At 41.4% G+C, this 22790-nt stretch overlaps 1 protein-coding gene and 1 long non-coding RNA gene across 4 annotated transcripts; one reads left to right on the top strand and one right to left on the bottom strand.

Annotated features, from left to right (window-relative positions):
• Nucleotides 1-1659: 1659 nt before the first annotated feature.
• LOC131877301 (uncharacterized) lies at nt 1660-13306 on the top strand. The gene is made up of 20 exons (XM_059222911.1): nt 1660-1974; nt 2520-2669; nt 3470-3606; nt 3689-3951; nt 4094-4273; nt 4363-4476; nt 4911-5266; nt 5682-5788; nt 5902-5953; nt 6035-6189; nt 7897-8106; nt 8172-8283; nt 8788-9055; nt 10033-10214; nt 10299-10492; nt 10612-10804; nt 10906-11091; nt 11294-11423; nt 11679-11824; nt 13063-13306. Exons 1-19 carry the CDS (start codon nt 1845-1847, stop codon nt 11812-11814), a joined length of 3255 nt encoding a protein of 1084 aa, XP_059078894.1. The 5' UTR covers nt 1660-1844; the 3' UTR covers nt 11815-11824; nt 13063-13306.
• A 7141-nt stretch (nt 13307-20447) lies between these two features.
• Nucleotides 20448-22451, bottom strand: LOC131877305 (uncharacterized). Of its 3 annotated transcripts, XR_009372867.1 has the most exons (4): nt 22153-22451; nt 22006-22089; nt 21227-21472; nt 20448-21170 (listed from the first exon to the last, which is right to left on the bottom strand). It is a non-coding gene; the product is annotated as an uncharacterized LOC131877305 (long non-coding RNA). The 3 variants fall into 3 exon arrangements; XR_009372866.1 differs by having other exon boundaries at nt 22006-22445; XR_009372865.1 differs by lacking the exon at nt 22006-22089 and having other exon boundaries at nt 22114-22441.
• Between the last annotated feature and the right edge of the window lie 339 nt (nt 22452-22790).

The raw sequence follows: 22790 nt of genomic DNA, 5'->3' as shown, positions 1-22790 counted from the left end.
TTCCACCTTTTTCACCAATACCTTTTGCATGCCCAAAGACGCATTTTAACGCATTGAGATTTGCATTTATAATCTGTATCTATGTATACCGTGAATGAGCCATCAGGTTGATTAGTAATACTTTTTTTGCGGACATCCATACCGTTACTGGTAATTCAAGAAAAACAGATAAATTCATTTTACTGATTCCTTTTTTTTCATATAACCTGATCCACCGATGAATTAGAGCTGGCTGATCTGACCAGCCCTTAAAAATGTGGTTGATCGCGAATTATGGTCAAAAATTGTTCAAACTTGACTTAAAAGATACCTCTAGATGTATGCAATCACATTTGAAACCGCGCTTAAAAGTATTCATGCCTATGTTTTTCATCCCCATCACATTACTTTGTCTTTTGCCTCTAAAAAACTGAGTCTTAAAGAGTCTTTCCCAGATTAAAATTGTTCTATGTGATCACTGTATTGTTTAGGGTGCTTCTTCATTGTTTAATGTCTGTCCTTGTAATATTCGTTAGGAATGCGTAGACTTCATTGATCCGGTAGCATCTTTTAAGTCAGACTTGGGCCAATTTTTAGACAGCATTCCAGATCAACCCTACATTCAAGGACTAGCTCGGTCTACCAACTCAAATTCGTTGGTAGACCAAATATCATATAAAGATTGAAAGGTAATCAATAAACGAATTATAATCTTATAACCTAGAATTAGAGATTACATTCCCTTTAGCGGTTAGAAAAGCCCGTAAAAAGAACGAACCAAACTCAAAAAAATTGGCTAACCTTACAACTCTGCTCGAAAAGCTGGCTTATTGGCTACTTTTAGATGCAGTTTTAGAGCAATACATATTTTCTTACGACTGCCGTCAGCCAAGCAAAAACATTTTCTGTACTCCGATCAAGCCTTTCCAGCTTCGGGCAAGCTTCAACCAAGCTAAAACTGTGTATGATATATTTGTTTCTTTTGCACTATTTTTAGCAGAAGCTCAGCACAACATGTTGCAGTATACGAGCATTATTATGGTAAATTTAACAACCTTCTTTTAATGGCATCATTGCCTGACCCGTGAATTTTTTTAGGGAAATCCCACAAAGACTAATGAGTTATATTATTTCCTCATGATGCGATAAGCCAGCCCTCATTCATAAACAAATCAGGGCCTCTGGAATTCTTCCCCCCCCTGTAGTTCAATGGAGAATCGCAATCTTCCCATAAGTGCAGAGCTAGAACTTTTAAAGACCACTATATGAACCAACGCAAAAGGGCATGCGAACGTTCGTTTTCTTCTTTTCCGTCATCTTTATATCTAATATCCCAAATGTTTTGAGAGGAGATGGGATATGCTTTCCCAGATTGCTTTCTCAGGGAAAACTTTGACCAAAAGCACGCTTGTGTCCACCAAACTACGTTTCCCTTTGCATCTACTGCATTCACTATCTGTACTCTGACGACTGGTGTAGATCCGACAAATCCACGGGATAAAAAAGAATCCTTATTCCATCCCACTCAAATGATGATCTCCTTCCTCTACTGCTTTTTCCTCATCTTGCCTCTGGCCCGCCTGGCTTCCATCCCAGTTCCAAATGGAACGCGTCAAGTCACGTTGGTTGCCCAACTCTCTGAATCCGTATAGGGAACCAAGTTTTCTCTGCCTTCGTTCTCTCTTCGTTCGCGCCATTCTTGTCTGTCAGTCTCGCTTTTCTTGCCAAAGGAAAGAGGTCTCTATCTCGCAGTTGTTACTAGGTCTTTCTTGATGTGTTTTCCAGTGTGTGAGTGACAATCGAAGTTGTGAGTCCGGTGAGAAGCACGTGATTCAGTGAATTAGCTCGAACACTTGATCGCCACCATGAGCAAGATTTCCTGCCTTGTGCTCATTTTGGCCACGCTGAGCGCATTCTTGTTGGCGCCGGGATTTGGTCAAGAAACGGTTCAAAACAAGGGCGAAGCGGAGATCCTCGTTTCTAACGGGGTCAAAGGTAGGCGACATTTCTCATTTTTTATTGGCCTGTTTCAGCATTAGTTCGAGCCATATATTCCATCTATGGGTCGTGTAAAACGTCGTTGGGAAGTTGCGGTAATTCGAATAATACTAAAGCTACAACAAAACGTCAACTCTGTGCAAGGTCTTTATACCTCATAGACAAATCATTGCGAATATGTATGGATATGATTATATGAATTGTTTGGACTTGAACTCATTTACTTGTCCAGATTCAATATTGTCCGTTAAAAAAGGTGTGGCTTTTAGTTGGTGAGCCCAGGGATCTGGCTCTAACCGTGCCAAAGAAATGATTACAATAACAAGCCAACACATCCCAGTCTCCCTTGGAATGATCATGGTTATAGTAATATCATCAGCTCTAATGGAAGTTCTAGTGGTCAACATCATCAAACCCATTCCAAGGATCATTTGTTTCCAGAAAAGGACAGCCCAAACGTTCATTAAGAATCCTCAGTCCCTAAAGCATTCCCTTGTTATCCGAGTGTTATGTTGAGTTGCTTGATTTTCATCTTATTTTAGTGTGCGTGTATAAGAACGTACCTTGGAGCAATTGCGATCCCCACACGATGCTTCGCTCAAAAACCATTCCACTCAAGTCGATATTTATTGCGGGCTGTGCTCCACAAAGAACCCTCACCAAAGACTGCACCATAGGGGAGATTCCCAAAGGTAAATCCGGCCTCTCTTCTATCCAAACTATTCCACCTCCAACAGGCTAATAAAGCTCACTTTGAATAATATCAGGGCCCTTCAATTGCCTGAAGCTTAAAGTCACTTGGTTTTAAACCCTGTTGTCAAATTTTGAGAAGTTTGCTCCCTTGAAGTCTCTTTGTTTGCACCTTAAATGTAGAACCTAATCCGGGCGTTAGCAAGACCGTGAGAACCTGGTCTTTGCGGTTTTGCCTTGAAAATAGGACGAAGATAGCTTAGATTGTCTTACCTGAAATGGGCTTTTGCCTTGTTCCAGTAACCAGGGAACAAGTGCGTCGCTGTTAAGGTTATGTGAAACGAGAGTCCTTAATCTTTGTGAATGTCAAGACTGAAGGGGAAAACCACGGTTGCGAGTGCTCGATTTCAAGGACTTTTTAAAAATTCCTTGGCAGCCAAGGCTTTCTCGTCGGCCAGTAACTTTTACGTCTTTCGCTTTAGCAAGGCCTTGAAGGTCCTTGGGGAAAGAATGGAGGGGAAAAATTCAGTTTTATTTATCTCTCTAGGGAGTCACGTTCCACTTCGAGTCTTCAGTATGGCAAAAGTTGTACTAAGCCACGCCATATTTTGTGTCGCTTACACAATTTCATTAAATTTAGCCTCATGTTTCGAGATTACAGATTCCTACTTTACCAAGGCGGAGAAAAAGTTTGAAATTGAATTCACTGAACCCATAAGATTTATCTGTGAAGTTATAACCAAGTTCCAGGTGGTCCAAATGTGGACCCAGTTTAGCTGACACATTATGGGATGTTTTCTAGAATCTCTGGCGCTTGAAAACATGAGGCTGAAGGTGCAGATAAATCAGCTAAATTATGAAAACCAACAACTTCGAGAAATGTTCCGACAACACCCTCGGGCTTCACGACAATCCGGAACCAGCCTCCGGGTTTTTGAGGTAACCAACTCAGATCTTACCCTGTCGAGAAAGAAGCTCGATGGCTTTGAATCATCGTCGTCATCATCATCCACTGTTTCAGCGTCCAATCCATTCGGATTTAAGTTGTCAAAGAAAAGCAGCCGATCTGATGGGAATAATTCAGAGTCTAAAAAGACATATCAGAGCCCTGTCTACCGGGTCAAATCGAGGGGAAAAGAAGGCATTGATCTTAACTGGTCATCTCCGCGGAATTCGGAGCAAGTTGAATGGATACGTCAGACAGATTATTCTGCTTGAAAAGCTCCTCCATGAAAGGCGACCTTTTTTGGCCATGGCCACGGACAAATTGAGGCTCTGCAACAGGAAAGTAGTACGACAAAATTGTCGGCAGGAATGTTGATCAATCGGTCTCGGTTCCCCAAAAGAGGACCCCTTTGTGTACTAGAGTATTGTAAAAAAATTATTTTGCCGGAGGATTTATTTCGTCTCCCATGCCCACGTCTAGATCCAACAAGCGACTCAGGTACAGCTTCCTGGCCACATCTCTTCATTTAAAGGACCTGTCCAAACAAGCTGGGATGCTCTCTGGCCTTCAGCACCAATCAGTCCGACAGACCAAGTTCAACATGCCGCAGTGGGTTCAGACTAAACATAAATATTCATCTTTGCTCCAAGAGGTTCTGAGGTGATTGAACGAGATTCTATGTACTGACAAACTTGGACCTGCCCAGACTGCTAGTATATATATGAGAATGTCAAAATTCAATCCTTTAGGAGCCGTGAGTCGTTAGAAGTCATCCAGTCAAAGGCGATGAGTGTGATCCACGCCTACCAGGCATGTCGAGTGCAAAAGGAGGCCTTAGCCCAAGGCTCATCATCGAGTTCAGGGTACGCTCAAGTTTCTCTACAGAATCAGGCCATGAATTCAACTTTCGAAATTAAACGGGCATCCACTTGCCGCCGGATTCGGCTATGCATTTGCATTGGGAAAAGCAATAGAACAGCTTTAATTCATAACCTAGTCGCTGGCACGCTCATAATTCTGGTCTTTATGGCCCTTTATGTGCATATTAGATCTCGCAGGTCTGGAGAAGTCGGGCTTTTTTAGTCGTCTGTATGTCGACGTTCTTAATACGCATACTCAGACAAATAGGTATACCTCACGGCAACGGCCTCATTTCCATTTTCAGTCACAAGTCATTTTCATTCATTTTCAATACCAAATTAAACACGTTCATAACTGGGGTCTGGAATACTAAGAATGTAAATAATTGATATCCAAGCTGAAATCTGGCCCTACTCTTCGTCTCGATTCTTGAAAGGTTGGAAAGCTACGATTACGGACTCAATCTTGATGGCCTTCGTGACCCGAGGGCGGCCTTTTCTTGCCCTCGAGATTGGGAAGATCAGGTGCAACGCTCGACCCGCCTAGTGGACTACTATCGCGGTTACATCCATCGCATTAAGCAATCCCTGGTCAAGTTAATCTTGAAACAAGCGGCCAAACTCATCAAGCGTCTTGAGAGCAAATGTGAGGCAAGCCAACTAGATTGTGAGCAGAAAGTGGATCAATTGGACCAAAGTGAGCGCATTTGTAGAAGTGAAAGACTCGCTCAAGTGCAGCTGTTTGCCAAATGGTACCGTGAAGGCACAATCAGAGCCCAAAGTCTGCTTCTAGGTGAGACTTTGATTGATCGTGTTCATCGGCAATGGTTCCACGCCTTTCAGCAACAATGCTCGACGAAGGGAACACAGAAAACAGAGAGAGAGAGAGAGAGAGAGAGAGAGAGAGAGAGACGACGACGACGATGACTTCGGGGAGTTACTCAATTTTTCAGGCCCTTGATCCTGCACCATTCGGGAATGTCTTTCCAAAAGCGGATTCACACTAGACTAAATCTCTGAGAATGTTCCAACTACCCATTTCAGTAAGACCCACGGGCGTCGAGTTAAATCCGAGTATTGGCCTCGCCTTTGCCTTCGCCCTCTCTCTCTCTCTCTCTTCTGTTCCTCGCTTGAATGGTAATCCGGGCAGGAGGAAGGAATCAACTTTAAACAAGGTGTGAATGTGATCTTTATATTCTTTTCACAAGGTTCCAATGGATTTGGTCATCAAGCCATGTTCCTTCAATGTCGTCGACAAATGAGTGACATCTTGAGCACCTTGGCTGGAAACTTGGGAGGATTGTCCGAATCACTCGTAGGTTGGGTTCAGATTCTGGCTCTCAAATTTTTTTCAGAGTTTCTTTCAAATTCAATATACGTCATCTTTTTGTTATTCTGGAATCTTGACTAAGCCTTTAACGATTTTAGTCTTCACGTCAGCCTTTGCCTTGCATCCCACAAGGCCCTGTGTTATATGGAGGTAATCAATCAATCAATGAATCAAGGACCGATGCTGAAGAGGGTTTCTTGGATAATCCTGATCTATCTTGGCTTCATTCAGGGATAAGTGGAACACTCGACGCCTTGGAACAGAGTCGGAGTAAATCATGTGCCAGAATAAGCAAACGTCTGTCTTCGAACAACAGAGATTTGTTACAAAAAATCCAAACGCTGAAGAGTCTCTTGGTACACACAAGAACCTCCACATATTCTCAGGTGCGCATATTAAAACTGAACGGTCACCACATTAAAAAAAAAAAAGGTGAAACTTTCCGTTGCTAAATGGAACCCATACAATGAGCAAGTTAGGGTACAGAGAACGAGAGAGGCAACTTAAGACAAAGATCGGGAAAAGAAATTCAGATCCCTCGAAAGTTTCGGTAGTTAGACAGTTCCAGTTCGTGTTGGAACTTCCTCCAATCCAGATTGACGCCTTCCAACTACTGATTGATCAAGTGTTGGCCTGCTGGATTTCCCACTGACATTGGGGATTCTCCACGCTCAAGCTCGAAATATCTCACCTCAGAACGTTTTGGCCCCATAGACTTCATTTAGGACAAAGTTTTGACCAGTACCTTCTTTAAGGTCACGTAGATTCTGCGCTAGAAAGGAGAAAATCGTCCTGTAGACCATGAAAAGCTTTGAAGCTGAAGAATTACACAGCCAATGGTGGGTAAGGAAAAAGTTCAAACGTCGTCTTAGACACAAGTTTTGAAGAAATCTTAAGTTCAAACCCCAAAGTCAAAAATTTGTGGCTCGACCAGCTTCGAATTGGAAGAGAAACGTTGTTCGGTGTTGGGCTACCAAGATTTTTTTTGTGCCATTTTAAGTGCCCCTTAAAGACTTTCTTCTTGAGCACATATACAGTGCATATTAGTTTGTGGGCTCATTCTCTATCTTATCGATCCCTGAAATTGCGAACGTTGCATGTTTTGCAATTAGGGGAATGCAAATTTAATCGCATTCTTTTGATAACCATCAGCAGATGAAACTGAAACCCCTATAAGATCTCAAGGCGTCAAAATTGAATTAAAGTCGTCAGAGTTCGAGGTCGAACTCTGCTTGCAACCTTGGATTTTAACACATAAAAAAGGATTTTGATACCTTTGGCTCAAACTAGCGGCGATTTTCTCCAAAATATGATGAAAGATTTCAAAAATGTATTTGAACCTTAAATAAGCATTAGGAAAAACAACTATTGCAAATAGTGCTAATAAACCAGAGGACAAATGTGTCGAACTGATTGGATTTTGTTGCTATTGGGGACAAAAAAAAACGTTTTAATAGCTTAATACAAATCCATCCAAATACAAAACTATTGCAGTTTAAATCTCACCATGGAACCGAGATTTTAGGTCTTTGTGCGTCAATGGACAAGAAACATTAATTGGAATGAAAAAGCTTCCCAAGAGATGTTTTTTGTTGGACAAGAATTCAGCACCAAAGTTGAGATATGAGTGGAATCTAGTGGACGTCTAAGGGGGTTAGTTCAGGGAGCTTGAGACGAACGCTTGTACTCTTATCGGAAAATATATCACTCTTTTTGTTTGGCCGCGTTATTGCGAATGAGAGAGAGATCTCAGTTTTGTGCCACTCTCTCACTCTCTGAAGTGTTTATTGAGTTTGCTCAAGTAATTTATGGCACTTGAGGCTTCTCAACCAGAGGACTGGTGAAGGTCAATTGCCATAGAGACGTCCACAACATTTCAGTGTTTACCCCAAAAGAGACGATTCGCGAGATGGGAGAACTTGTTTTTCTGTCTCGGTCTCCTCTCTCTTTCTCTGGTGAAAAGGTAATCCAATAAAACCCCATCATCAAAGATCGAGGTCAAACCCAATGTCATCAAGCTTATTCAATTCAATGACCGATACGATGAGCTTTGGGCCAAAATATTTGCTCCTTAGCTGGCAGCTTCATTTCAGAGCGGAAATGTGCCGTCCTCAAGTTGCTCAAAGCAAACGCGTCTGGCCTCCGAAGTGAGATTGATGAAGATTGTGGTGGCCAACATGGTACTGAGGAATGCCAATTTGACCAACGAAGTGCTGGTTCTTCGTCGACTTCTAAGTCACTATGAACTAGCTACAACCCAAGATCTGATGGCACTAATGAATTGGTTTGTGTCTCAATTGAAAGTACCACTAAGACAAATAACCACCATGGGCCAATTGGGAACACTCGCGCCTTGGCCGTACAGCAGGTACCACTAAGACAAATAACCACCATGGGCCAATTGGGAACACTCGAGTCGGATCTGAACACAAAACACCAATACCCTCTCAAGAGAAGCGTGCCTTGGAATGACATCCAGGGTAGAGTAGACTCGTTCCATTTCACAGCCATGCCTTTCCATACATTTCCAATCGCTCCGCCAATTCAAGAGAGACAAACAGAGATGGTGTAGGCATCTTTTAGGGGCAGATTTCCCCTGACATTGTAGGGAATCAATCACAAATTGGTCTGGGAATGAAACGGAATTATTAAAGCAACCCATGAAATGTTTTATTGGTGTGGGGGCTGTAGGGTAACAATCATTCTCAAAACATGGCACCAAAAAGAAGAGGGACATTTAGAACACATTTCAATTTTCTACACAGAATAGTTCTTACCATCTCTGGTTGCCTTGAAGTGTGGTCGTCCCACAGCAAGGTGTGGCTTATTGAGACAGGAGCCAATTTCAAAGAGAAATATTGGCTTTTCGGGACTCTTGGCATCTATTGAAAGGCAGTTGGCTTCAAGCAAGTTTTTTTTGTAGTCCCTCTCGACTCACTCAATTATTGACAGTGAAAAGAATCCCAAGCGCTCATTTTGAATAGGGAACCATTCTGGCCGAACTGAAGCGTACAACAAAGTCAGGGACACGACGAGGAATCTATTCCACGACGAGATCTATGGTCCAATATCGAGCATAATGGCCCATTTCCAAACTGGAATTGGGCGAAATGCAAGCACGCAATTGTTCCACATGCTGAAGACCATCAAAGACCAGGTCCAGGAATTGAAAGATTTCTCCGAAATCTATCAGTCTCAAGGGCTCGACAAGTTGGAATCCAGCCGTCAGGATGTCAAGCGTTACCTGGAAAAGTAAGTTCCTACACACTCACACCAAATATATTAGATATTCAAAGGTTCCACAGAATGTTAGCAAGACTTGATCCCTTCCCCCCCCTACACATACCCACACGCCTACAGTCGGTGGGCGGAGTTCTCTTGAATACACATGTTTGGCGGTCTGCGACGGCCATTAATCATGATTTCCGTGCTCTGGTGGACCAACTCGTGCATGCACGGGAGTGGAAAATTGGAACACGGAAAATGGCACCATGCCATCCAAAGGCCCTTATCCCTGAATATGTGAGATACACCAAAGATGCGATAGCGTCCTTTTTCTAAAGAATAGGGACAACAAAAACATTACAACCATACTTTTCTGGATCTCTTTCGGCCTAGTTGACGAGGCCTTCAGAAAAGCCTTATCCATCGTAAGCAATGCATTTCTTTTTTTTTAAACATTTGGTTAAACACTTGTTCAGCTTGGAGTGCCATTAGATACTAAATACACAGAACAATTAGTGAGTAACCTTGTTGAGTGAAAAACAACGAGGATTAGTTCTCTGTAACGAGGAAACCAATGATCTAACGTAACAGTTGTTTTTCCACTACTTGAATGTATTTGAATTCATGGAACTAGGCATCCTTTCACCTTTAAAGAGCATTATGAACAAGGCACCACTTTCAAAACTGAAAAAAAAGCATTGAACATTAATAGCAAAAGAAAGAATGGATGTGGAGTATCTAACTTTGGGCATAATTCATCAAATACCTGGACTTTACCTAGGGTTGATTCTCCCTCAAACTTCAAGGCATTTTGTCTCCCTTCTCAACAAAATGTCAATTGTGAGTCTTGCATCATATGTGTTTCTTCAAAACAATTGGTTTCAATTAGGTTCCGTGATGAATTTTTTGGAAGCTTACATTCAGTTTTATCAAACTGATTTCACAATCAGTTTTCTATTGTATTCAATGCGGTTTCAAGAATCACGAGGAAATTAACTTCCTAGATTGACGGCCAAAGCGCGAAACATCCGAACTAAAACGGATGTGGATTCAATACAAGGAAGAGTTGGAATTGGCGAAGTCTCATACAATGAATTTGAGATCCTGCTCCACGAAAAAGAAGAATTGGAGATGCAAAATAGACGACTGGTGGAACGGATCTCTAAGCTCAAGTACATTCTCAAAGGTCTGATCCCTTCCACTTCTCCAGTTGTGTGAGCTCGATTCTCTCGGGGGACTTGAATGCAAAAAATTCAATTTCCCATTCTAGAGTGGAACAAGGGGAAGCACAAGAGCCTAGCCTCGGTGTTCCACATGTTCAACGACCAGATTTCGGGATTGGAGAGCAAAGTGAATCGCATCATCCAGTCGTATTTGTCTTTGAAGCGGAGTCTCGCCAATATTCGGGGTTATGGCGATAAAATCACCGACCTCGTAATACCCATTCAAAAGGCCATCATGGAGGTGGGTCGATAGGTCTAGCCAAGACTAGTGCATCCGAAATGGTGCTTATTGCATATCAGCGAAAGAAGGACCTTGGGACTGACCTTGTCTCTTTTTCTCTCTTGTCTTATCTACCAAAGACCTCTCATTCTATTCAAAGCGAGAGATTCCAGGCGTCCAGTCCACAGAGCCTTGAGTCAGCTCTTCAAACTCTTGGGTCATACTCGCATCAGCTGACCCGTCTGACAGCTGATCCTATCGCCCATTCGTCTTCCTCATTGCCACCCTCTTTGGAAGAAGACACGTCACCGCCACTGGAATTTGGGTACAATGGTGAGACCATGAATTCTTTGAGCGTCCTCTTGGCTTTGGAGCTGGCCTTGTGCCAGTACCAATCCATTCCCAAGTCTCTTTGTTTACTTTTGCTTTGACAGGTGAAGTAGAAGGAGGAGGCGGAGTACGAAAGGACGAGGGCGTCTCAGGGAATCTATGGGGGACAGAGGACCAAAACAAAGGAACCATGAATAAATTAGAGCTCTACGACGACGCCTATGATCTCTCGACTCAGAGGAATCATGATTGGGAGGAGACCTTTGGAACAGCAAACACTCCAGATCAGGGTACCTGGCTCCGTCTGGAAAGAAAACTTTCCAGAGAAGGCTTTGCTAGGAAGATGCCATCTTTGTGACAAGAAAGCACACCTTTTTCCCCTCCGAAACTTTTCTTTGGGTCCGTCTGCAATCGTTATTCCTGACTGACAACTCTGCCAAGCCTTAGAAGTCGTATGAAACTTCAAATGTCATGACAAGAACTATTTTCTAGGTCCTTATTGGGTGGATCCTGCGTTTCTGGACGATTGGACGCAAGAAACTGGAGACGAGAGCTACGCCGATGCCCCTGATGAGCCCACGCTTGAGGCTAATTTCGCCAATTTGGGCACAAGTTTCAAAAGGTTCTTTTGAGTTTCCGAGTTCAAAGCAAACAGGAAGTGACGAACAAAGAAAAGACCCACAGGGCTCCTTTTTCAAGCATAGGGTGTCATTTTCCTCCCTACATTTACATGAATTTGACGGCTTTTCCTGTCTCATATGACATTTGAGCCAAGATTCAGTAACATTCCCTAAATGACGCTAGAATGCTCTTGATGAGAAGCGTAGGGACGTTAAATGGAAATTCTGTTGTAATGGATGGCTTCTTCGGTTTCTAGAACAACTACATTTGATGAGATGTCAGGCATCAACTTTCGGCCTTTACCCTCACAAGATGACTTCCCTCTAGAAAATGACTTGGCCGCAGATACCCCGGAACTTTTGGAATCGGATACACTGGGATCCGTCATTTGATACTCTCGAGGTGAACCATTTTCCACCGGACTATACCAAACTCTGGGACATGTACCGCGCACACGCATAATAGGCATCTTTGTGGGACAATTATTCCATTAAGTCGGCGCTATTCGTCTTTACTGGTCTGAAGGTTTACTTGTATGCAGAGCTAGGTACTCGCATAATCATTATTTCAGTTCATTTCCAATGTTATTCCTCTGCACATCATTCTTTTGTTAAGAAAAAACAAAACAGAAAATGGGGCCACCACGAAGTTATGACGCGCAACTGGAATGGATATGATCCACTCAAAATGACGTTGTCACCCTTTTTATAACACTTGAATACACCCCCGTTGGGCGTTCATGATTGTGCACTTGAAACAGCCCCTAAATTTCGCATCCAAGTAAGGTAGGGCGCATAGATTGTCTTTGGAAAAGAGGAGAGGGGATTGTTAGTTCCCCTTCTCTGTACCTTTCATATCGTTCCCTTTGTTCCATTGTCAATCTCAGATGGAAAAGTGAGGGGTATTTTCCATTAGAAGATGCATTGTTCCAACGGCACATTTGCCATGGACCCTTTTTCCCTTGCATCAAACGGACACACACAGGGGGGAGACAGGTTGATGGATATTAGGCTTCCAAAGGGGCAAGGCACTTCTTTCCTCTGCTAGAGCGCTTTATATTCTCTTAGGCAAGGTTTGTCCAAGTGGATGAAGAGACTTAATACAAGGATAATGGCCCGGAAAGTTTGACAGACGAAACGTTCGCTTTGAAGTGAAAAGAAGCAAGGTTTCTACCAAACTAAATGGTGATAAAAGGAATGGGATTGGTTTCCCGGTTTCGCTCAAACCAATGTGTACATGGGTCCTTGCTTTGCTCAATCTTTTGAGCCAATACTTGATGGATCTATTGTGTATTGATTAGGAGTCAATTGGGTCTTAATGGGATCTAAAGAGATGGGTGGACTGCCTACGACTAGCTCTCTGTTTCCTGTAGCTCCCCGAGGATTCTCTAATCTCCATGAACTGAATAGCATTGTTCCGAATGGTTCCGAGATTATGAGCCTGAACAAACAGGGTGCCTGGATAGCGGAAAGATGCTTTTCGGCAAACATGGAAGAGAATGGAAAATAGGGATTGCAGCCCCAAAACATAATAGGTTATGTCTATTTTGATTACATTACGAGTAAAGAGTCTAAAGACAAAAACCAGGCCTGGTCTTTTAAAGCAAATATTGTACCACTAATGGAGATTCTTTCTTTCAGACTCCCAGAGCAGCTCATTCAGGCTCTAGGATATTCATGCGACCAACGAGAAAAGCGGTCCTATTCAAAACAGATTCAAAGCCACGTTTAGAGACCAGTTCAATCACTGTATTGCGATGAAAATAAATGCTCTTACGCTATAAGATGGTTGGTCTCCTTGGAGTCTCAGGAGACCCTTTGGTTCAAAATCGTTGCTTAGCCATCATCTTTCAAACTTATCTGGAAGCTGTTGGAAACCTAATACTGTGGGCTTAATAAAAAGAAGGAAAGCATGGCATTATTACGAATGAGTAGCTTTTAGACCAAAATAAGAGAATCTTTAAGCCTGCAATATCTCGAACCCTACGAAACCTCTACACATATTTCGGCCTCACCGGATTATTATTACATGTGGCCCTTTTGATGGAAATTACATTAAACTGATGGTAGTAAAATGCAAAAGATGGCAATCAATTTTTTTCTTTAAAAAGCAAGAAGTGTATTCCCCAAAATCTCTTTTCTCGTCCCGAGTGTGAGATTAATTTGTTCTTGAAGGCTTCTTCTGAGTCTAGTAATCGAAAAAAAACCTGGAGTTCGTAACAAACACCTGTAATCGGAATCTAATTATTGAAGGAAGGGACATTCCAAGATGCATTTCATAAATTTACAAACATAAAGAAATGGCAAAGCGGCAAAGATGATCTACGACCAATGACCAAAGCTAGCAAAGGATTAAGATCGACCCCCATTGAATTGTTTCTAGTCTTAGTAATTGAGTAGCTGATATCGCAAATGTAGTCAAAATTATTTTCAATGTCCATACTTCTTGTGTAACTGTACCGATTCCTTATTTCTTAGTGCAGTTGACATATGGCCGGCGTACCAACTCACTAGGTTAAACTAGAGATTAAAACAATTATCTTAGTCTAGTTCGAACAAACAAGTTGAAGCTGATATGATCAATGTATCCAATAAGACTAACGTTTAGCAATAAATACTTGTTCTTATCACGTTTCTTGACATGCCCGAGAATTCGTGAGTCGTAATAAAGATCATCATGATTATTGCATATAAAGTGATAAGACGTATAAAGATGTTTATTGTTCTTTTATTGTTTTATTGTTGAGAGCCACTCACATTCACAATGGTATAAAAGAGCCATGGCTTTTAAAGTATATCACTTAATTCTTGAATATGGGACATGGAGGTAGAAACTGCACAATTATGTCAGTACAAATTTTGGGAGGTCACTGGGGTACTTTTTAACCAAGAAGAGATACTAAAAAATCAAGATATAAATATCATTACCACACAAAAAACTTTTCTAAGGTTTGAAAAATCTATTGTGAAGAAAGAAATTTTAAAATACGAAAAATATGTTGAAAAACAGCTTTTTTCTTCTAAAATGTAGTGTTTATGCATGTTAATGAGTGAAACCGAGGCAGTTTATTAAAATGCAATGCGGTATAAACCATTCATGTAACGAGTAAAATAACTGACACTATAATTTAATCCTTAAACAAAGAGCCATTAAGCCTCAAAAGTACGAGCGAGCTCTCAAAATTTGAAGATGACGTCATCTTCCTTTCCTGCTTCAATGTCCCAATTGCCTACTTCCTCGCCTAGCCATCTGCTTTGTTAGAAATCAGGAAGACAATAGGAGTGTTGAAAGAGATATGTAAAATCCAAAATATCTGTTTCAAATGAGGGCTGTCAAATTTGATCTTAAGTGCGTTTTACTGTTTATTATTGGAGAGTTTGGGGGAACGAAATGCCCAATTTTCTGTTTGCCTACTATTTGCCCCCTTTTGTTTTAGGATTTAGTTTCAAGACATATTTATTTTACTATTTTTTTGTCTGTTTTTATTTTCATCTTTATTTTAGTGCATAAAATGGAATTTAAAAGGAGCCTTTGATATTTCTCCTTGGTTTGTAATGGGTTCAAATTGTCCTCAGTAAAAGTGATTCATGCTTTATGTTTTCGGGAGGAGAAGAGGGAGGTGGGAAATGCGGTAAAGGAGACCTTTCTCGGTAGGAAATTGTAAGACGCTTACCACACCCTTAAATGGAGAGCCACAAGCCAACAAGCGACCTCGAGATAAAACAACGGAATAGCCAATTTAACGACAAACATGTATCTATGAATAGTATAATGCGTGAGCTGACTCCGCTGTTTGGATGGAAGAGTTCTTCTCACGTACACATCAAAAATAGTTGTATCATAATGATTGAACAACTTTGTTTCGTTCACAGTAGGGCACAAGAAGTTTTTGTTGTATCTGTCTTGTATGATTCCCATCTTAATTTGGGCCGATAGAACGGCCTGAAACTGCCTAAACTCATGAATGAAGTTCTCAACAATTGAAGCGATATCAATATTGCCACGTTTGGTGAAAGCTATCATTCCAATATCAAGCTTGGGTGGGAAAGGTCAAAATTCGTTCATGAGAAGCAAGGAAAAGCACTTTGGACCGCTAGTGGCCAACATTTCATATTGATGGCATATAAAATGAAATTTTTAGATATCTTGAACCGACGTTTAGGAGAACTTAAAATTAACATTACCCGCGCTATAAGCGTGCAAATAAATAATCTGTCTCAATATGAGATGAACCAAAAATGTAGCGAAGAAATGTTGGTAAAGTGGTACTAAAACATAGCGACATTATTGTTTACTTTAAGACACTAACCCAAAATCTGCTTCTCTAATGTTTTGTACGAGTGAGGTTGGGCCAAGCCAAATTCTATAATGAGCACTTTTGACGAAGACCAAGATTGCTCAAGCTCTATGGCAACTTATAATGAGATCCACAAGCTAACGTCACACCCTTCTAATTTATTTCAGGTTGCCATTACCGCAAAGGGACGTGGTCAGACTGTGACGCGAAAGTTGGCATGCAGTCCCGACAGGACAAAATGAAGAAGCGGAGAACCGGATGCCCAGATGTGAGGACCATCACCAAGAACTGCAAGATCAAAGACTTGCGTCAAAAGGCCGATGGTAGATTGCGATCAACCACATTGCTCAGAGTTCATCTATTCAGTACTATGTTCATTTGCGATGGCCTTTTTAGGAAAATGCAAGTATGAAAAGCCCTCCCATATCGAGTTTACGCCTTGCAACGCAGCCACTAGAACCAAGAAGAAGGTTCTGAGTTTGGTCAAGGTCAAAGGTCAAAATGTTCAATGCCCTAACTCGAAAACTATGTTCAAGCCTTGTAATGAGGACCGAAATAAGAAGAAACGGAAGAACAAACGTGAAGGTAATACAAGAATGTATCTCCGGAAGAAGGAGAAATCCAGAATTCAATATAGACCTAAATTAATATATTTTTTGCCTTTTCGGTCCAAGAACATTATTATTTTTATATAAAATGAAATTATACCTATTCCACGTGATACCAATATTAAACGTGGGTGTAAGCAGATTAAGAGGAATCTCTCCAGATGTCGGGGCTTTAAATTCCGGTGTTGGACATATTCCGTCTTGGAAATGGACGTGACATAGTGTGGTCTGCGCACTTATCCAACCTGAAAGAGGTCCTTTGGATTGTTAACCCTCCTCCACGACCTTCCTCACGCAAACTTTAACGCACGAATCGCACCCACAGATGTAGAAACTAATGAGATGAAGGTTGTTAGAAAACACCCATAGAAAACAAAAGAACTAGAATGCTTAAGCTGTACAGGTGTTGTACGGGATGAGCATGTTTTAAGGTCTACTGAGGCTGGGGGTCAAGGGACAACGAGATTTCGTGAAATCCTGCTTTAGGCAAGTTGAATTATTCCCATGAAACGTCCATTGGTCTTTTTTTCTTCTAATTTTCTTTGAAACTTGCAAATATACACGTACAAAGAGCGGTAGAATATTTAAAAAAACATACTTTTTGGGCATAACACATCTAACATGTCAAAAAAGATGCAGACATTTGCAGAGCATATCAAATATTCGATTGATTGCCCTTGTTAAGCAACGGTATCTCGAAACTGCAACGTAATGTAACAAAAATTACCACGCAATGATGAGGCATTCGGAATTATGTTTTAATCTCCCAACAGCGGAGTTAAATGTGTACGGGATGATTGCACCATCAGGTACTCGAGGTAGTTCCGACACTCTGGAGGTCAGCCTGAACAGTGGCTTGTTCCTTCCGCTTCAGTTCATGGATGAAAATTGCAACTTGAGCCCCCATCATGACCCCTTCAACGTTTCGTTCTTAAAAATGTGGTCGGACAGCTAGCACGAACTCGTTTTATGAAGCGTACTATAGGAGAGCAATTACTTGGCAAGGGAATGTGTAAGGGGTTTCTACTCAGGAATTGGACTGATTGTTAACAATTCATATTTGTACCGTACTTGTCCTAGTAATGTCGATTGCGAATGGAATTTTTTAACCCCCAGCGACAGCTGAGACCAAAGCATGCGATAGCAGCGCCATCGATCGATCTAAATATGGAGAACACTAGACCCTTTACAAACTAGATGGCACTGTATGTATTAAATGGAGGATAACCTTCCAATATACGCAATAGAGGTAATCACGACAACTCTGGATGTCAGCCTAAACAGAGACTTGCGTCTTCCGTTTCCGTTGAGTGTTTCCACCATCTTGATGAAAATTACAATTTGAGCCCATGATAACCACATAAACCTTCTGATCTTACTAGCTTCAAATAACTGGTTTGTGCATGGTCCAGGCGCTGTCGTCAGTTTATTTTCTAATAGCAGTGTTTTGTGTGGGTCGAGAAATGTGTTGTTGGACATATACAATATCCTTGCGCTTGACCCACAAGTTAGTCCATGTGCTAGACCAAAAAAAGCGCTCGGACAACTTGCTCAACCCGGTTTAATGTATTGTGCCGGAAGAGAGCGTGTGCATGGCAAAGGGTTGAACATGGGTATTCACTTCAGAATTTGGAAATACTGCCAACGATTCAGATTTACACCTGAGATATCAGAATTACCTCGATGCGTAAAACAGACAAACAGCCAATTATAGTCTCTCATCTATCACAAATATTCATGTTGCCTTTATCCGTACAGTTTTTGATTTAGCTAGTTACCTGTCACCAAAACGGTCATTTTCAAACGTTTTAGCCATTTTTTTACTTTCTCTATGACTTATTAGGGTAACCATGACACTCCAAAACTCACTTAGATCACAGCCAAGCTCCAGTCGGCTCAAAACCAAACGATACGGACTTAAAAGTGTCCCGTCTTGTTAGCCTTTTCTTATTTTTGGTTTGGTTTTTCACGGGCTTTTCTAACCGCTACAGGGAATGTAATCCCCAGTACTATTAAAATGAAAGGTTATAATTCATCTATTTATTACCTTTCAATCTTTATATGATATTTGGTCGAATAACGAATTTGAGTTGGCAGACCGAGCTAGTCCTTGAATGTAGGGTTGATCTGGAATGCTATCTAAAAATTGGTCCAAGTCTGACTTGAAACATGCCAACGGATCAACAAGGCCTACGTATTCCGGCCTACGAATATTAGGGGGAAGCAAATTAAACAATGAAGGAGCCCGAGATGGAAGGGAAGTGGACTTCATTGTTCGAACTAGCCTGGATTCTCGAAGGCTTGAAGGTGCTCTCAAAATGCACATTAAGCCTCGATGATCACTAGAATTGACCCTGGATCCTGGGTTGGGACAAAACTCATGGATGCTTTTGAAGACGTACAGCATCAGATACTTTTTGTACCTTCTCTGAATACTGTAAAATCCCAGCCTTTCTAGCCTCTCCCAATACGAGAGGTCTCTCATACCTTTGATGTTCCTGGAGAAACATTTTTGGAGCTGCCCGACCTTTTGCAAACGTGCTGAACTAATTGGAGCCCAAATGGGCGAGGCATATTCAAGATGTGGCTGGACAATCGGCTTGTATAGAGTTCCCATAGTTTGAAAATCCCCAGTATCAGATACCTTTCGTACCTTCTCTGAACACTACAATCCCAACTTTTCTAGTCTCTCCCCATACGAGAGCTCTTTCATTCCTGTGATGTTCCTAGTGAAACATCTTTGAACTTTTTTTACCTTTTGCAAACCTACTGAACTCATTGGAGCCCAAATGGGTGAAGCATATTAAAGATGTAGCTGGACAATCGACTTGTGCGTCGTGATGCTATCTCTGGACTTAAACGTGCGATATATCCAACCACACATTTGAAACACTTTACCCACCTTCAACTACATATGCTCATTAAACTTTCCATTATTTTGGAGGACTACACCTAAATCTTTCATAGATTAGGCCTGCTCAATATATTTACCTCCATTATTTACGAGTGGAGTATTCAAAGGAGTTGACCCAAACGTCATTGAGCGGAATTTCATTCCGTTCAGGGCCATATTACTCTCAGTTACCCAAGAGTAGATTCGATCTAAGGCCTTTGCAAGGCTACTAGAATCTTGGCCATTCCTACCAGAAACTAACTTTGTATCGTCAGCATAAGAAGATAGACTGGCAGTAATACTAAGCTTTTGAAGCGGGGCAACGAATATTATAAAAAGGAGGGGCCCTAAGATCGAACCCTGGGGAACACCTGAATTGACATCATGTATGTCACTAAGGGATCCCTCAACCTTAACCAATTGCTTCCTACCAGAAATGAAACTTTTCAACCAATTAAGAATCTTGCCTTGGATCCCAATGTCATGAAGTCTATTTAACAAAAGGCCATGATCTACCTTGTCAAAGGCCTTGGCAAAATCAAGATAGACAACATCAACTGATTCATGGCTCTTTAGTCCCTCAATAACGTGCTCAATATGATCAATCAGTTGGGTAACCGTGCTAAAATGGGCTCAGAACCCGTGCTGGCTAAGAGGAAGGACTTCATGAATATCAAGAAATTCAACAAGTTTGAACTTCATGATCTTCTCAAACACCTTCGCAATATTTGAAGTGAGAGAAATTGGCCTGTAGTTACTGGGGAGTGACTTATCTCCCCCTTTGAAAATTGGAACAACGTGAGCTATCATTAGTGAAGATGGAAACTTGCCCTGATCCAAGATGCAACGCATCAAGTACGAGAAAACAGGAGCAAGAACCCGTGAGCATCTCATCAGAAACTGAGATGTCACGCCATCAGGACCAGGAGAACTTGAAAGTCTCAAGTCCCTGATGGCCTCTAAAGCACCTTTGATTTTCTCAATGAAATAAATATTACAACGGTTGAAATAAAAATTGTTTCAAAAATTCGAATATGCAATCAGGATTGGCCTGAGTCCAAGTAATTTTGCTTGACTCTCTAGCAAAAATATTTGTCGGAAAATATTCTTGATATTAATTTCAGACAACTTTGTTTGGATTTTCGTTCTTGCATTCCCAATAACGAAATTCAGGCAACTAATTGCTTGTTAATGAAAAAGAAGATAAAATATATTTTCATATTTATACAAAGGTTGCAGCGAACAGAAGACTATTTGGCTGAATAAGTGCTCAAGATGGGTGATGGGTGATAATATGCCCCTGAAGTAGCTTTGAGACTTTGAAAAACCTGGTCAGTCTGTGTTAAAGTGTGACAAACTGCAAAATTACTATCAATTTGGGTTGACTCCATTTCATGTGAAGGTATCTCGCTTTTAGAAATAACCTAAAATAGAAATGATAGGACTGTCAAAATTGCCATATCCCAGATGAGTAATGATATTTTGCCTCAGATACTAGTTAACAGCTCTTTGATTGCCTTCTAAATTTAGGATCCCTGGATGGCACCAAGATGCAAAGCGCACGAAAGACCAAAAGACGAGGAGAAAATGGTAATGATATTTGACTAGCCTACAACATACGATTCATGAATCATATGTCAATATAACTCCTTTTTACTTCTAATTTGTCCCTGAAGGTCGGAAGAAGAAAGGTTTCTGTTCCATGGATATTAACGTGAATGGAGAGCCTTTGGGACGGGTGGATGTGAAGCTAAAGTACGATATCGTGCCTAAAACCACCGAGAACTTTCGAGCGCTTTGCACTGGAGAAAAGGGCTACGGTTATGCAGGATCCACATTCCATCGCATCATTCCCAATTTCATGATCCAAGGAGGGGATTTCACGGCTCATGATGGAACTGGTGGTCACAGGTATGGCCAACAAGCACTGTCATAGTGTCATAGTGTGTCCTGTATTTAAGAAACATCATCATTATTTCATAAATGATTCTGATATGCATATGTACCTCGGCACCTGTCAGTCGTGCCATAGTATTGGTAGAGCGTTCACTTTCCACATGGCATGGCATAATGCCGAGTCCAAGCTTAGTCGTATAGATTACAATGCAACATGTGCTGTTGCTTTTACAACTCAAATGGACCAACCTGTGGTCATTTCCGAGGCTGAGGAAACAATAACGGAGCAGGAATATCCCTGGATTGGAACACCCAGCATCAAATAGCTGACTGAGCGAGAGAGGTTCCATCTTACTCTGTAACAAAAAAAGCAAAGCATATCTCGAAAGCATTTTGTCATTGAAAAGTAAAATGAAAGGGGACTTTACAACAGCTTTGTTCAATAACCATAGAGCTGTTCCATTGCAGCTGATTGATGGTTGCGCCCTCTAGCCTCTGTAACCGCTACCCACACGAACTGCTTTGTTCAATAACCATAGAGCTGTTCCATTGCAGCTGATTGATGGTTGCGCCCTCTAGCCTCTGTAACCGCTACCCACACGAAATGAGCTTTTCAACAACTACCCATGTGTTATTCAAACTACTGTTGTAAACCGACCTGCTTACGACCGACCAAACTTCCAATCCAGTACTGCCGAGATTGGTACCAAATTATTATTTTTTTTCGGGTCAGATAAAGTAGCACTTTCTGACCTCAAGAAAACAATCTGGGACCAATCTCAGCAGGACTGAATTCAAATCTGCCTGTAATCTGCCCGTGCAGTTCAGATTGGTTACACAGTTCTGCAAACTGGGCTTGCTCGTGGGGCTCTCTCTTGACTTTACTTACTTTTCGGTTTTAGAACACAGAAATTATCTCATTCACAATGCAATTGCCACCAAGTTGAGGCAAGGTTCTTAACGCAAATGTCATCTGGAAGAAAGAATTTATACTTACAAGGATTCTTCATTTACCTCCACTCAATTGCTTATTTACTTTTTGTGATTCCCCTCTTTACTTTTTTCACGTTTACTAAACCAGTTCTTGTCATCTTTACTGTGATATCACATTCGAGTCAGCTATTTCATCTTTCTGATAATCTCAATCTTTTATTCTCTTATCGTTGGCTGTGAATAACATTTATGCGCCCATTTTTGTACTTTTATACATCTTACAAAATGCCGTGAAGGAGAGTCGCAATAAAGATTATGTGAAATTATTCCCTGGGGTTAAATTCCAAGCCTCAGTTGAAAATATGTTCCAAAAATCCGATTCCATCAATATTACTAATATGATTGGTCCTGTTTCAGTGTTTATGGAGCTACTTTCCCGGACGAAAACTTCAAGCTAAAGCACAAACCATTCGTGCTTTCCATGGCGAATTCTGGCAAGGACACCAATGGATCTCAGTTCTTCATCACGTCCGTCAAGACACCATGGTAGGTCTAAAGATACAAACCTAAATGTGCTCATTAACTAGAAGACAATCCCAACACCTTAACATAACTAATCAATGAGGTCGACTTTGTTCTCATTTCAGGTTGGATGGAAGTCACACAGTTTTCGGGAAGGTCATGAACAAAGCTAGCAAGGACGTTGTGAAGCGGATTGAAGCCTTTGGCAGCAAGAGCGGC

This window comes from Tigriopus californicus, chromosome 3 (assembly GCF_007210705.1).
Source record: "Tigriopus californicus strain San Diego chromosome 3, Tcal_SD_v2.1, whole genome shotgun sequence".
Lineage (NCBI taxonomy): Eukaryota > Metazoa > Arthropoda > Copepoda > Harpacticoida > Harpacticidae > Tigriopus > Tigriopus californicus.
This window is presented reverse-complemented; position numbering and strand designations above follow the sequence as displayed.

What these genes read in the sequence shown, in the direction of transcription:
- LOC131877301 (XM_059222911.1), top strand. Translation starts at nt 1,845, where the DNA reads ATGAGCAAGATTTCCTGCCTTGTGCTCATTTTGGCCACGCTGAGCGCA. An exon ending in TTGCTCCAAGAGGTTCTGAG is followed by an intron (nt 4,274 to 4,362) that starts GTGATTGAACGA and finishes TCAATCCTTTAG; the next exon opens with GAGCCGTGAGTCGTTAGAAG. An exon ending in GCCTTGGAATGACATCCAGG is followed by an intron (nt 8,284 to 8,787) that starts GTAGAGTAGACT and finishes CATTTTGAATAG; the next exon opens with GGAACCATTCTGGCCGAACT.